Source organism: Salvelinus fontinalis, unplaced genomic scaffold, assembly GCF_029448725.1.
Source record: "Salvelinus fontinalis isolate EN_2023a unplaced genomic scaffold, ASM2944872v1 scaffold_0154, whole genome shotgun sequence".
Classification (NCBI taxonomy): domain Eukaryota; kingdom Metazoa; phylum Chordata; class Actinopteri; order Salmoniformes; family Salmonidae; genus Salvelinus; species Salvelinus fontinalis.
In genome coordinates, this window is record NW_026600363.1 from 24,316 (window position 1) to 42,058 (window position 17,743).

A 17,743-nucleotide genomic window follows, 5' to 3' on the forward strand; every position below is an offset into this window, starting at 1 on the left:
ACACACACACACACCACATATAACACACACACACACACACACCACATATAACACACACACACACACACACCACATATAACACACACACACACACACACCACATATAACACACACACACACACACACCACATATAACACACACACACACACACACCACATATAACACACACACACACACACACACCACATATAACACACACACACACACACACCACATATAACACACACACACACACACACCACATATAACACACACACACACACACACCACATATAACACACACACACACACACACCACATATAACACACACACACACACACACACCACATATAACACACACACACACACACACACCACATATAACACACACACACACACACACACCACATATAACACACACACACACACACACCACATATAACACACACACACACACACACCACATATAACACACACACACACACACACACCACATATAACACACACACACACACACACACCACATATAACACACACCACATATAACACACACACACACACACACACCACATATAACACACACGCTGCTCCATTTCCCACAGTCCAACAAAAGGCCAAAGGCCCCATTTTCCTCCTCACCTCCACTTCCTGAATGGATGTGAATCTGTTTCCTGTTTTATACCTGTCGAGTGAAAGTGTTTCCTGTCTTGGCTCCATCAGGAGGAGGATGTGGACTTCTTGGCTAAGTTCTCCAGACTGGTGAATGGGATGGGCCAGTCTCTGGTGCTGAGCTGGACCAAACTGGCCAAGGGGGGCGAGGTGAACGATGCCGCCGAGGCCCTGCGAGCCCTGGAGGCCAAGGTTCCTCTGCTCCTCCAGCTGTTGGTCCACGACGATGATGACATCTCCGCCAACATCGTAGGCTTCTGCTACGACTACCTGAACGTACTCAAACAGGTGAGATACACGCTGCTAGTTGGGAATGAGGCTCCCTATTCTCTATGTGCACTACATTTGACCAGAGGTCTATGGGAATATGGCTCCCTATTCTCTATGTGCACTACATTTGACCAGAGGTCTATGGGAATATGGCTCCCTATTCTCTATGTGTACTACATTTGACCAGAGGTCTATGGGAATATGGCTCCCTATTCTCTATGTGCACTACATTTGACCAGAGGTCTATGGGAATATGGCTCCCTATTCTCTATGGCACCTTATTCCATCCAGGCCTCTGGTCAAATGTAGTGCACTATGAAGGGAATACTGTCATTTGGGCCACTCTAGATGTATCTTTACCAGACAGGAGACACTCTAGATGTATCTTTACTAGACAGGAGAGGGAGACACTCTAGATGTATCTTTACCAGACAGGAGAGGGAGACACTCTAGATGTATCTTTACTAGACAGGAGAGGGAGACACTCTAGATGTATCTTTACTAGACAGTAGAGGGAGACACTCTAGATGTATCTTTACTAGACAGGAGACACTCTAGATGTATCTTTACCAGACAGGAGACACTCTAGATGTATCTTTACCAGACAGGAGAGGGAGACACTCTAGATGTATCTTTACTAGACAGGAGAGGGAGACACTCTAGATGTATCTTTACCAGACAGGAGACACTCTAGATGTATCTTTACCAGACAGGAGAGGGAGACACTCTAGATGTATCTTTACTAGACAGGAGAGGGAGACACTCTAGATGTATCTTTACCAGACAGGAGAGGGAGACACTCTAGATGTATCTTTACTAGACAGGAGAGGGAGCCACTCTAGATGTATCTTTACCAGACAGGAGAGGGAGACACTCTAGATGTATCTTTACTAGACAGGAGACACTCTAGATGTATCTTTACCAGACAGGAGACACTCTAGATGTATCTTTACCAGACAGGAGAGGGAGACACTCTAGATGTATCTTTACTAGACAGGAGAGGGAGACACTCTAGATGTATCTTTACTAGACAGGAGAGGGAGACACTCTAGATGTATCTTTACTAGACAGTAGAGGGAGACACTCTAGATGTATCTTTACTAGACAGGAGACACTCTAGATGTATCTTTACCAGACAGGAGACACTCTAGATGTATCTTTACCAGACAGGAGAGGGAGACACTCTAGATGTATCTTTACTAGACAGGAGAGGGAGACACTCTAGATGTATCTTTACCAGACAGGAGACACTCTAGATGTATCTTTACTAGACAGGAGAGGGAGCCACTCTAGATGTGTCTTTACTAGACAGGAGAGGGAGACACTCTAGATGTATCTTTACTAGACAGGAGAGGGAGACACTCTAGATGTATCTTTACTAGACAGGAGAGGGAGACACTCTAGATGTATCTTTACTAGACAGGAGAGGGAGCCACTCTAGATGTGTCTTTACCAGACAGGAGAGGGAGACACTCTAGATGTATCTTTACTAGACAGGAGAGGGAGACACTCTAGATGTATCTTTACCAGACAGGAGAGGGAGACACTCTAGATGTATCTTTACTAGACAGGAGAGGGAGCCACTCTAGATGTATCTTTACTAGACAGGAGAGGGAGACACTCTAGATGTATCTTTACTAGACAGGAGAGGGAGACACTCTAGATGTATCTTTACCAGACAGGAGACACTCTAGATGTATCTTTACTAGACAGGAGAGGGAGACACTCTAGATGTATCTTTACTAGACAGGAGAGGGAGACACTCTAGATGTATCTTTACTAGACAGGAGAGGGAGACACTCTAGATGTATCTTTACCAGACAGGAGACACTCTAGATGTATCTTTACTAGACAGGAGAGGGAGACACTCTAGATGTATCTTTACTAGATAGGAGAGGGAGACACTCTAGATGTATCTTTACCAGACAGGAGACACTCTAGATGTATCTTTACCAGACAGGAGACACTCTAGATGTATCTTTACCAGACAGGAGAGGGAGACACTCTAGATGTATCTTTACCAGACAGGAGACACTCTAGATGTATCTTTACCAGACAGGAGAGGGAGACACTCTAGATGTATCTTTACCAGACAGGAGACACTCTAGATGTATCTTTACCAGACAGGAGAGGGAGACACTCTAGATGTATCTTTACTAGACAGGAGAGGGAGACACTCTAGATGTATCTTTACTAGACAGGAGAGGGAGACACTCTAGATGTATCTTTACTAGACAGGAGAGGGAGACACTCTAGATGTATCTTTACTAGACAGGAGAGGGAGACACTCTAGATGTATCTTTACTAGACAGGAGAGGGAGCCACTCTAGATGTATCTTTACCAGACAGGAGAGGGAGACACTCTAGATGTATCTTTACCAGACAGGAGACACTCTAGATGTATCTTTACTAGACAGGAGAGGGAGACACTCTAGATGTATCTTTACCAGACAGGAGACACTCTAGATGTATCTTTACTAGACAGGAGAGGGAGCCACTCTAGATGTATCTTTACTAGACAGGAGAGGGAGACACTCTAGATGTATCTTTACCAGACAGGAGACACTCTAGATGTATCTTTACTAGACAGGAGAGGGAGCCACTCTAGATGTATCTTTACTAGACAGGAGAGGGAGACACTCTAGATGTATCTTTACTAGACAGGAGAGGGAGCCACTCTAGATGTATCTTTACTAGACAGGAGAGGGAGACACTCTAGATGTATCTTTACCAGACAGGAGACACTCTAGATGTATCTTTACTAGACAGGAGAGGGAGCCACTCTAGATGTATCTTTACTAGACAGGAGAGGGAGACACTCTAGATGTATCTTTACCAGACAGGAGAGGGAGACACTCTAGATGTATCTTTACCAGACAGGAGACACTCTAGATGTATCTTTACTAGACAGGAGAGGGAGACACTCTAGATGTATCTTTACCAGACAGGAGAGGGAGACACTCTAGATGTATCTTTACCAGACAGGAGACACTCTAGATGTATCTTTACTAGACAGGAGAGGGAGCCACTCTAGATGTATCTTTACTAGACAGGAGAGGGAGACACTCTAGATGTATCTTTACCAGACAGGAGAGGGAGACACTCTAGATGTATCTTTACTAGACAGGAGAGGGAGACACTCTAGATGTATCTTTACTAGACAGGAGAGGGAGACACTCTAGATGTATCTTTACTAGACAGGAGAGGGAGACACTCTAGATGTATCTTTACTAGACAGGAGAGGGAGACACTCTAGATGTATCTTTACTAGACAGGAGAGGGAGACACTCTAGATGTATCTTTACTAGACAGGAGAGGGAGACACTCTAGATGTATCTTTACTAGACAGGAGAGGGAGACACTCTAGATGTATCTTTACCAGACAGGAGAGGGAGACACTCTAGATGTATCTTTACTAGACAGGAGAGGGAGACACTCTAGATGTATCTTTACTAGACAGGAGAGGGAGACACTCTAGATGTATCTTTACCAGACAGGAGAGGGAGACACTCTAGATGTATCTTTACTAGACAGGAGAGGGAGACACTCTAGATGTATCTTTACTAGACAGGAGACACTCTAGATGTATCTTTACTAGACAGGAGAGGGAGACACTCTAGATGTATCTTTACCAGACAGGAGAGGGAGACACTCTAGATGTATCTTTACCAGACAGGAGACACTCTAGATGTATCTTTACCAGACAGGAGAGGGAGACACTCTAGATGTATCTTTACCAGACAGGAGAGGGAGACACTCTAGATGTATCTTTACCAGACAGGAGAGGGAGACACTCTAGATGTATCTTTACCAGACAGGAGAGGGAGACACTCTAGATGTATCTTTACCAGACAGGAGAGGGAGACACTCTAGATGTATCTTTACTAGACAGGAGAGGGAGACACTCTAGATGTATCTTTACCAGACAGGAGAGGGAGATACTCTAGATGTATCTTTACTAGACAGGAGACACTCTAGATGTATCTTTACCAGACAGGAGACACTCTAGATGTATCTTTACTAGACAGGAGAGGGAGACACTCTAGATGTATCTTTACCAGACAGGAGAGGGAGACACTCTAGATGTATCTTTACCAGACAGGAGAGGGAGACACTCTAGATGTATCTTTACTAGACAGGAGAGGGAGACACTCTAGATGTATCTTTACCAGACAGGAGAGGGAGACACTCTAGATGTATCTTTACCAGACAGGAGAGGGAGACACTCTAGATGTATCTTTACCAGACAGGAGAGGGAGACACTCTAGATGTATCTTTACTAGACAGGAGAGGGAGACACTCTAGATGTATCTTTACCAGACAGGAGACACTCTAGATGTATCTTTACTAGACAGGAGAGGGAGACACTCTAGATGTATCTTTACTAGACAGGAGAGGGAGACACTCTAGATGTATCTTTACCAGACAGGAGAGGGAGACACTCTAGATGTATCTTTACCAGACAGGAGAGGGAGACACTCTAGATGTATCTTTACCAGACAGGAGAGGGAGACACTCTAGATGTATCTTTACCAGTCTAGATGTATCTTTACTAGACAGGAGACACTCTAGATGTATCTTTACCAGACAGGAGAGGGAGACACTCTAGATGTATCTTTACTAGACAGGAGAGGGAGACACTCTAGATGTATCTTTACTAGACAGGAGACACTCTAGATGTATCTTTACCAGACAGGAGAGGGAGACACTCTAGATGTATCTTTACTAGACAGGAGAGGGAGACACTCTAGATGTATCTTTACCAGACAGGAGAGGGAGACACTCTAGATGTATCTTTACCAGACAGGAGAGGGAGACACTCTAGATGTATCTTTACCAGACAGGAGAGGGAGACACTCTAGATGTATCTTTACTAGACAGGAGACACTCTAGATGTATCTTTACTAGACAGGAGAGGGAGACACTCTAGATGTATCTTTACCAGACAGGAGACACTCTAGATGTATCTTTACTAGACAGGAGAGGGAGACACTCTAGATGTATCTTTACTAGACAGGAGAGGGAGCCACTCTAGATGTATCTTTACTAGACAGGAGAGGGAGACACTCTAGATGTATCTTTACCAGACAGGAGAGGGAGACACTCTAGATGTATCTTTACTAGACAGGAGAGGGAGACACTCTAGATGTATCTTTACCAGACAGGAGAGGGAGACACTCTAGATGTATCTTTACCAGACAGGAGACACTCTAGATGTATCTTTACTAGACAGGAGAGGGAGACACTCTAGATGTGTCTTTACCAGACAGGAGAGGGAGCCACTCTAGATGTGTCTTTACCAGACAGGAGAGGGAGACACTCTAGATGTATCTTTACCAGACAGGAGAGGGAGACACTCTAGATGTATCTTTACCAGACAGGAGACACTCTAGATGTATCTTTACCAGACAGGAGACACTCTAGATGTATCTTTACCAGACAGGAGAGGGAGACACTCTAGATGTATCTTTACTAGACAGGAGAGGGAGACACTCTAGATGTATCTTTACTAGACAGGAGAGGGAGACACTCTAGATGTATCTTTACCAGACAGGAGACACTCTAGATGTATCTTTACTAGACAGGAGACACTCTAGATGTATCTTTACCAGACAGGAGAGGGAGACACTCTAGATGTATCTTTACTAGACAGGAGAGGGAGACACTCTAGATGTATCTTTACTAGACAGGAGAGGGAGACACTCTAGATGTATCTTTACTAGACAGGAGAGGGAGCCACTCTAGATGTATCTTTACTAGACAGGAGAGGGAGACACTCTAGATGTATCTTTACTAGACAGGAGAGGGAGCCACTCTAGATGTATCTTTACTAGACAGGAGAGGGAGACACTCTAGATGTGTCTTTACCAGACAGGAGAGGGAGACACTCTAGATGTATCTTTACCAGACAGGAGAGGGAGACACTCTAGATGTATCTTTACCAGACAGGAGACACTCTAGATGTATCTTTACCAGACAGGAGAGGGAGACACTCTAGATGTATCTTTACTAGACAGGAGACACTCTAGATGTATCTTTACCAGACAGGAGAGGGAGACACTCTAGATGTATCTTTACCAGACAGGAGACACTCTAGATGTATCTTAACTAGACAGGAGAGGGAGACACTCTAGATGTATCTTTACTAGACAGGAGAGGGAGCCACTCTAGATGTGTCTTTACCAGACAGGAGAGGGAGACACTCTAGATGTATCTTTACCAGACAGGAGACACTCTAGATGTATCTTTACTAGACAGGAGAGGGAGACACTCTAGATGTATCTTTACTAGACAGGAGAGGGAGCCACTCTAGATGTGTCTTTACCAGACAGGAGAGGGAGACACTCTAGATGTATCTTTACCAGACAGGAGACACTCTAGATGTATCTTTACTAGACAGGAGAGGGAGACACTCTAGATGTATCTTTACTAGACAGGAGAGGGAGACACTCTAGATGTATCTTTACTAGACAGGAGAGGGAGTCACTCTAGATGTATCTTTACTAGACAGGAGAGGGAGACACTCTAGATGTATCTTTACTAGACAGGAGAGGGAGCCACTCTAGATGTATCTTTACCAGACAGGAGAGGGAGACACTCTAGATGTATCTTTACCAGACAGGAGACACTCTAGATGTATCTTTACCAGACAGGAGAGGGAGACACTCTAGATGTATCTTTACTAGACAGGAGAGGGAGACACTCTAGATGTATCTTTACTAGACAGGAGACACTCTAGATGTATCTTTACCAGACAGGAGACACTCTAGATCAGGGGTGTCAAACTCATTCCACGGAGGGCCTTGTGTCTGCAGGTTTTTGGTCTTTCCTTTCAATAAAGCCCTAGACAACCAGGTGTGGGGAGTTCCTAACTAATTAGTGATGTTAATTCATCAATCAAGTACAAGGGTGGAGCGAAAACCCGCAGACACTCGGCCCTCCGTGGAATGAGTTTGACACCTGTGCTCTAGATGTATCTTTACCAGACAGGAGACACTCTAGATGTATCTTTACCAGACAGGAGACACTCTAGATGTATCTTTACCAGACAGGAGACACTCTAGATGTATCTTTACTAGACAGGAGAGGGAGACACTCTAGATGTATCTTTACCAGACAGGAGACACTCTAGATGTATCTTTACTAGACAGGAGAGGGAGACACTCTAGATGTATCTTTACCAGACAGGAGAGGGAGACACTCTAGATGTATCTTTACCAGAGAGGAGAGGGAGACACTCTAGATGTATCTTTACCAGACAGGAGAGGGAGACACTCTAGATGTATCTTTACCAGACAGGAGAGGGAGACACTCTAGATGTATCTTTACTAGACAGGAGACACTCTAGATGTATCTTTACCAGACAGGAGAGGGAGACACTCTAGATGTATCTTTACCAGACAGGAGAGGGAGACACTCTAGATGTATCTTTACCAGACAGGAGAGGGAGACACTCTAGATGTATCTTTACCAGACAGGAGAGGGAGACACTCTAGATGTATCTTTACTAGACAGGAGAGGGAGACACTCTAGATGTATCTTTACCAGACAGGAGAGGGAGATACTCTAGATGTATCTTTACTAGACAGGAGACACTCTAGATGTATCTTTACCAGACAGGAGACACTCTAGATGTATCTTTACTAGACAGGAGAGGGAGACACTCTAGATGTATCTTTACCAGACAGGAGAGGGAGACACTCTAGATGTATCTTTACCAGACAGGAGAGGGAGACACTCTAGATGTATCTTTACCAGACAGGAGAGGGAGACACTCTAGATGTATCTTTACCAGACAGGAGAGGGAGACACTCTAGATGTATCTTTACTAGACAGGAGACACTCTAGATGTATCTTTACTAGACAGGAGAGGGAGACACTCTAGATGTATCTTTACCAGACAGGAGACACTCTAGATGTATCTTTACTAGACAGGAGAGGGAGACACTCTAGATGTATCTTTACTAGACAGGAGAGGGAGCCACTCTAGATGTATCTTTACTAGACAGGAGAGGGAGACACTCTAGATGTATCTTTACCAGACAGGAGAGGGAGACACTCTAGATGTATCTTTACTAGACAGGAGAGGGAGACACTCTAGATGTATCTTTACCAGACAGGAGACACTCTAGATGTATCTTTACTAGACAGGAGAGGGAGACACTCTAGATGTATCTTTACTAGACAGGAGAGGGAGCCACTCTAGATGTGTCTTTACCAGACAGGAGAGGGAGACACTCTAGATGTATCTTTACCAGACAGGAGAGGGAGACACTCTAGATGTATCTTTACCAGACAGGAGACACTCTAGATGTATCTTTACCAGACAGGAGACACTCTAGATGTATCTTTACCAGACAGGAGAGGGAGACACTCTAGATGTATCTTTACTAGACAGGAGAGGGAGACACTCTAGATGTATCTTTACTAGACAGGAGAGGGAGACACTCTAGATGTATCTTTACCAGACAGGAGACACTCTAGATGTATCTTTACTAGACAGGAGACACTCTAGATGTATCTTTACCAGACAGGAGAGGGAGACACTCTAGATGTATCTTTACTAGACAGGAGAGGGAGACACTCTAGATGTATCTTTACTAGACAGGAGAGGGAGACACTCTAGATGTATCTTTACTAGACAGGAGAGGGAGCCACTCTAGATGTATCTTTACTAGACAGGAGAGGGAGACACTCTAGATGTATCTTTACTAGACAGGAGAGGGAGCCACTCTAGATGTGTCTTTACCAGACAGGAGAGGGAGACACTCTAGATGTATCTTTACCAGACAGGAGAGGGAGACACTCTAGATGTATCTTTACCAGACAGGAGACACTCTAGATGTATCTTTACCAGACAGGAGACACTCTAGATGTATCTTTACCAGACAGGAGAGGGAGACACTCTAGATGTATCTTTACTAGACAGGAGAGGGAGACACTCTAGATGTATCTTTACTAGACAGGAGAGGGAGACACTCTAGATGTATCTTTACCAGACAGGAGACACTCTAGATGTATCTTTACTAGACAGGAGACACTCTAGATGTATCTTTACCAGACAGGAGAGGGAGACACTCTAGATGTATCTTTACTAGACAGGAGAGGGAGACACTCTAGATGTATCTTTACCAGACAGGAGAGGGAGACACTCTAGATGTATCTTTACCAGACAGGAGACACTCTAGATGTATCTTTACTAGACAGGAGAGGGAGACACTCTAGATGTATCTTTACTAGACAGGAGAGGGAGCCACTCTAGATGTGTCTTTACCAGACAGGAGAGGGAGACACTCTAGATGTATCTTTACCAGACAGGAGAGGGAGACACTCTAGATGTATCTTTACCAGACAGGAGACACTCTAGATGTATCTTTACCAGACAGGAGACACTCTAGATGTATCTTTACCAGACAGGAGAGGGAGACACTCTAGATGTATCTTTACTAGACAGGAGAGGGAGACACTCTAGATGTATCTTTACTAGACAGGAGAGGGAGACACTCTAGATGTATCTTTACCAGACAGGAGACACTCTAGATGTATCTTTACTAGACAGGAGACACTCTAGATGTATCTTTACCAGACAGGAGAGGGAGACACTCTAGATGTATCTTTACTAGACAGGAGAGGGAGACACTCTAGATGTATCTTTACTAGACAGGAGAGGGAGACACTCTAGATGTATCTTTACTAGACAGGAGAGGGAGCCACTCTAGATGTATCTTTACATGACAGGAGAGGGAGACACTCTAGATGTATCTTTACTAGACAGGAGAGGGAGCCACTCTAGATGTATCTTTACTAGACAGGAGAGGGAGACACTCTAGATGTGTCTTTACCAGACAGGAGAGGGAGACACTCTAGATGTATCTTTACCAGACAGGAGAGGGAGACACTCTAGATGTATCTTTACCAGACAGGAGACACTCTAGATGTATCTTTACCAGACAGGAGAGGGAGACACTCTAGATGTATCTTTACTAGACAGGAGACACTCTAGATGTATCTTTACCAGACAGGAGAGGGAGACACTCTAGATGTATCTTTACCAGACAGGAGACACTCTAGATGTATCTTAACTAGACAGGAGAGGGAGACACTCTAGATGTATCTTTACTAGACAGGAGAGGGAGCCACTCTAGATGTATCTTTACCAGACAGGAGAGGGAGACACTCTAGATGTATCTTTACCAGACAGGAGAGGGAGACACTCTAGATGTATCTTTACCAGACAGGAGAGGGAGACACTCTAGATGTATCTTTACCAGACAGGAGAGGGAGACACTCTAGATGTATCTTTACCAGACAGGAGAGGGAGACACTCTAGATGTATCTTTACCAGACAGGAGAGGGAGACACTCTAGATGTATCTTTACCAGACAGGAGAGGGAGACACTCTAGATGTATCTTTACCAGACAGGAGAGGGAGACACTCTAGATGTATCTTTACCAGACAGGAGAGGGAGACACTCTAGATGTATCTTTACCAGACAGGAGAGGGAGACACTCTAGATGTATCTTTACCAGACAGGAGAGGGAGACACTCTAGATGTATCTTTACCAGACAGGAGAGGGAGACACTCTAGATGTATCTTTACTAGACAGGAGACACTCTAGATGTATCTTTACCAGACAGGAGACACTCTAGATGTATCTTTACTAGACAGGAGAGGGAGACACTCTAGATGTATCTTTACCAGACAGGAGAGGGAGACACTCTAGATGTATCTTTACCAGACAGGAGAGGGAGACACTCTAGATGTATCTTTACCAGACAGGAGAGGGAGACACTCTAGATGTATCTTTACCAGACAGGAGAGGGAGACACTCTAGATGTATCTTTACCAGACAGGAGAGGGAGACACTCTAGATGTATCTTTACCAGACAGGAGAGGGAGACACTCTAGATGTATCTTTACTAGACAGGAGAGGGAGACACTCTAGATGTATCTTTACCAGACAGGAGACACTCTAGATGTATCTTTACCAGACAGGAGAGGGAGACACTCTAGATGTATCTTTACCAGACAGGAGAGGGAGACACTCTAGATGTATCTTTACCAGACAGGAGAGGGAGACACTCTAGATGTATCTTTACCAGTCTAGATGTATCTTTACTAGACAGGAGACACTCTAGATGTATCTTTACCAGACAGGAGAGGGAGACACTCTAGATGTATCTTTACTAGACAGGAGAGGGAGACACTCTAGATGTATCTTTACTAGACAGGAGACACTCTAGATGTATCTTTACCAGACAGGAGAGGGAGACACTCTAGATGTATCTTTACTAGACAGGAGAGGGAGACACTCTAGATGTATCTTTACCAGACAGGAGAGGGAGACACTCTAGATGTATCTTTACCAGACAGGAGAGGGAGACACTCTAGATGTATCTTTACCAGACAGGAGAGGGAGACACTCTAGATGTATCTTTACTAGACAGGAGACACTCTAGATGTATCTTTACTAGACAGGAGAGGGAGACACTCTAGATGTATCTTTACCAGACAGGAGACACTCTAGATGTATCTTTACTAGACAGGAGACACTCTAGATGTATCTTTACCAGACAGGAGAGGGAGACACTCTAGATGTATCTTTACTAGACAGGAGAGGGAGACACTCTAGATGTATCTTTACCAGACAGGAGAGGGAGACACTCTAGATGTATCTTTACCAGACAGGAGAGGGAGACACTCTAGATGTATCTTTACCAGACAGGAGAGGGAGACACTCTAGATGTATCTTTACTAGACAGGAGACACTCTAGATGTATCTTTACTAGACAGGAGAGGGAGACACTCTAGATGTATCTTTACCAGACAGGAGACACTCTAGATGTATCTTTACTAGACAGGAGAGGGAGACACTCTAGATGTATCTTTACTAGACAGGAGAGGGAGCCACTCTAGATGTATCTTTACTAGACAGGAGAGGGAGACACTCTAGATGTATCTTTACCAGACAGGAGAGGGAGACACTCTAGATGTATCTTTACTAGACAGGAGAGGGAGACACTCTAGATGTATCTTTACCAGACAGGAGAGGGAGACACTCTAGATGTATCTTTACCAGACAGGAGACACTCTAGATGTATCTTTACTAGACAGGAGAGGGAGACACTCTAGATGTATCTTTACTAGACAGGAGAGGGAGCCACTCTAGATGTGTCTTTACCAGACAGGAGAGGGAGACACTCTAGATGTATCTTTACCAGACAGGAGAGGGAGACACTCTAGATGTATCTTTACCAGACAGGAGACACTCTAGATGTATCTTTACCAGACAGGAGACACTCTAGATGTATCTTTACCAGACAGGAGAGGGAGACACTCTAGATGTATCTTTACTAGACAGGAGAGGGAGACACTCTAGATGTATCTTTACTAGACAGGAGAGGGAGACACTCTAGATGTATCTTTACCAGACAGGAGACACTCTAGATGTATCTTTACTAGACAGGAGACACTCTAGATGTATCTTTACCAGACAGGAGAGGGAGACACTCTAGATGTATCTTTACTAGACAGGAGAGGGAGACACTCTAGATGTATCTTTACTAGACAGGAGAGGGAGACACTCTAGATGTATCTTTACTAGACAGGAGAGGGAGCCACTCTAGATGTATCTTTACTAGACAGGAGAGGGAGACACTCTAGATGTATCTTTACTAGACAGGAGAGGGAGACACTCTAGATGTATCTTTACTAGACAGGAGAGGGAGACACTCTAGATGTGTCTTTACCAGACAGGAGAGGGAGACACTCTAGATGTATCTTTACCAGACAGGAGAGGGAGACACTCTAGATGTATCTTTACCAGACAGGAGACACTCTAGATGTATCTTTACCAGACAGGAGAGGGAGACACTCTAGATGTATCTTTACTAGACAGGAGACACTCTAGATGTATCTTTACCAGACAGGAGAGGGAGACACTCTAGATGTATCTTTACCAGACAGGAGACACTCTAGATGTATCTTAACTAGACAGGAGAGGGAGACACTCTAGATGTATCTTTACTAGACAGGAGAGGGAGACACTCTAGATGTGTCTTTACCAGACAGGAGAGGGAGACACTCTAGATGTATCTTTACCAGACAGGAGACACTCTAGATGTATCTTTACTAGACAGGAGAGGGAGACACTCTAGATGTATCTTTACTAGACAGGAGAGGGAGCCACTCTAGATGTGTCTTTACCAGACAGGAGAGGGAGACACTCTAGATGTATCTTTACCAGACAGGAGACACTCTAGATGTATCTTTACTAGACAGGAGAGGGAGACACTCTAGATGTATCTTTACTAGACAGGAGAGGGAGACACTCTAGATGTATCTTTACTAGACAGGAGAGGGAGTCACTCTAGATGTATCTTTACTAGACAGGAGAGAGAGACACTCTAGATGTATCTTTACTAGACAGGAGAGGGAGCCACTCTAGATGTATCTTTACCAGACAGGAGAGGGAGACACTCTAGATGTATCTTTACCAGACAGGAGACACTCTAGATGTATCTTTACCAGACAGGAGAGGGAGACACTCTAGATGTATCTTTACTAGACAGGAGAGGGAGACACTCTAGATGTATCTTTACTAGACAGGAGACACTCTAGATGTATCTTTACCAGACAGGAGACACTCTAGATGTATCTTTACCAGACAGGAGACACTCTAGATGTATCTTTACTAGACAGGAGAGGGAGACACTCTAGATGTATCTTTACCAGACAGGAGACACTCTAGATGTATCTTTACTAGACAGGAGAGGGAGACACTCTAGATGTATCTTTACCAGACAGGAGAGGGAGACACTCTAGATGTATCTTTACCAGACAGGAGAGGGAGACACTCTAGATGTATCTTTACCAGACAGGAGAGGGAGACACTCTAGATGTATCTTTACCAGACAGGAGAGGGAGACACTCTAGATGTATCTTTACTAGACAGGAGACACTCTAGATGTATCTTTACTAGACAGGAGAGGGAGACACTCTAGATGTATCTTTACCAGACAGGAGAGGGAGACACTCTAGATGTATCTTTACTAGACAGGAGAGGGAGACACTCTAGATGTATCTTTACCAGACAGGAGACACTCTAGATGTATCTTTACTAGACAGGAGAGGGAGACACTCTAGATGTATCTTTACTAGACAGGAGAGGGAGACACTCTAGATGTATCTTTACTAGACAGGAGAGGGAGACACTCTAGATGTATCTTTACCAGACAGGAGACACTCTAGATGTATCTTTACTAGACAGGAGAGGGAGACACTCTAGATGTATCTTTACTAGACAGGAGAGGGAGACACTCTAGATGTATCTTTACCAGACAGGAGACACTCTAGATGTATCTTTACCAGACAGGAGACACTCTAGATGTATCTTTACCAGACAGGAGAGGGAGACACTCTAGATGTATCTTTACCAGACAGGAGACACTCTAGATGTATCTTTACCAGACAGGAGAGGGAGACACTCTAGATGTATCTTTACCAGACAGGAGACACTCTAGATGTATCTTTACCAGACAGGAGAGGGAGACACTCTAGATGTATCTTTACTAGACAGGAGAGGGAGACACTCTAGATGTATCTTTACCAGACAGGAGAGGGAGACACTCTAGATGTATCTTTACTAGACAGGAGAGGGAGACACTCTAGATGTATCTTTACTAGACAGGAGAGGGAGACACTCTAGATGTATCTTTACTAGACAGGAGAGGGAGACACTCTAGATGTATCTTTACTAGACAGGAGAGGGAGACACTCTAGATGTATCTTTACTAGACAGGAGAGGGAGACACTCTAGATGTATCTTTACTAGACAGGAGAGGGAGACACTCTAGATGTATCTTTACTAGACAGGAGAGGGAGACACTCTAGATGTATCTTTACTAGACAGGAGAGGGAGACACTCTAGATGTATCTTTACTAGACAGGAGAGGGAGACACTCTAGATGTATCTTTACTAGACAGGAGAGGGAGACACTCTAGATGTATCTTTACTAGACAGGAGAGGGAGACACTCTAGATGTATCTTTACTAGACAGGAGAGGGAGACACTCTAGATGTATCTTTACCAGACAGGAGAGGGAGACACTCTAGATGTATCTTTACTAGACAGGAGAGGGAGACACTCTAGATGTATCTTTACTAGACAGGAGACACCCTAGATGTATCTTTACTAGACAGGAGAGGGAGACACTCTAGATGTATCTTTACCAGACAGGAGAGGGAGACACTCTAGATGTATCTTTACCAGACAGGAGACACTCTAGATGTATCTTTACCAGACAGGAGAGGGAGACACTCTAGATGTATCTTTACCAGACAGGAGAGGGAGACACTCTAGATGTATCTTTACCAGACAGGAGAGGGAGACACTCTAGATGTATCTTTACCAGACAGGAGAGGGAGACACTCTAGATGTATCTTTACTAGACAGGAGAGGGAGACACTCTAGATGTATCTTTACCAGACAGGAGAGGGAGATACTCTAGATGTATCTTTACTAGACAGGAGACACTCTAGATGTATCTTTACCAGACAGGAGACACTCTAGATGTATCTTTACTAGACAGGAGAGGGAGACACTCTAGATGTATCTTTACCAGACAGGAGAGGGAGACACTCTAGATGTATCTTTACCAGACAGGAGACACTCTAGATGTATCTTTACCAGACAGGAGACACTCTAGATGTATCTTTACCAGACAGGAGAGGGAGACACTCTAGATGTATCTTTACTAGACAGGAGAGGGAGACACTCTAGATGTATCTTTACTAGACAGGAGAGGGAGACACTCTAGATGTATCTTTACCAGACAGGAGACACTCTAGATGTATCTTTACTAGACAGGAGACACTCTAGATGTATCTTTACCAGACAGGAGAGGGAGACACTCTAGATGTATCTTTACTAGACAGGAGAGGGAGACACTCTAGATGTATCTTTACTAGACAGGAGAGGGAGACACTCTAGATGTATCTTTACTAGACAGGAGAGGGAGCCACTCTAGATGTATCTTTACTAGACAGGAGAGGGAGACACTCTAGATGTATCTTTACTAGACAGGAGAGGGAGACACTCTAGATGTATCTTTACTAGACAGGAGAGGGAGACACTCTAGATGTGTCTTTACCAGACAGGAGAGGGAGACACTCTAGATGTATCTTTACCAGACAGGAGAGGGAGACACTCTAGATGTATCTTTACCAGACAGGAGACACTCTAGATGTATCTTTACCAGACAGGAGAGGGAGACACTCTAGATGTATCTTTACTAGACAGGAGACACTCTAGATGTATCTTTACCAGACAGGAGAGGGAGACACTCTAGATGTATCTTTACCAGACAGGAGACACTCTAGATGTATCTTAACTAGACAGGAGAGGGAGACACTCTAGATGTATCTTTACTAGACAGGAGAGGGAGCCACTCTAGATGTGTCTTTACCAGACAGGAGAGGGAGACACTCTAGATGTATCTTTACCAGACAGGAGACACTCTAGATGTATCTTTACTAGACAGGAGAGGGAGACACTCTAGATGTATCTTTACTAGACAGGAGAGGGAGCCACTCTAGATGTGTCTTTACCAGACAGGAGAGGGAGACACTCTAGATGTATCTTTACCAGACAGGAGACACTCTAGATGTATCTTTACTAGACAGGAGAGGGAGACACTCTAGATGTATCTTTACTAGACAGGAGAGGGAGACACTCTAGATGTATCTTTACTAGACAGGAGAGGGAGTCACTCTAGATGTATCTTTACTAGACAGGAGAGAGAGACACTCTAGATGTATCTT

At 44.2% G+C, this 17,743-nt stretch overlaps 1 protein-coding gene across 4 annotated transcripts in view; it reads left to right on the plus strand.

Moving 5' to 3' along the window:
* Nucleotides 1–17,743, plus strand: part of LOC129843524 (exportin-T-like) — a 90,284-nt gene that overhangs the window by 16,760 nt on the left and 55,781 nt on the right. For all 4 annotated transcript variants that reach the window (XM_055912288.1, XM_055912290.1, XM_055912289.1 and 1 more), the window contains one exon: nucleotides 702–938. In XM_055912288.1, the coding sequence (XP_055768263.1) occupies nucleotides 702–938 (237 nt within the window). The remainder of the gene's footprint in view (nucleotides 1–701; nucleotides 939–17,743) is intronic.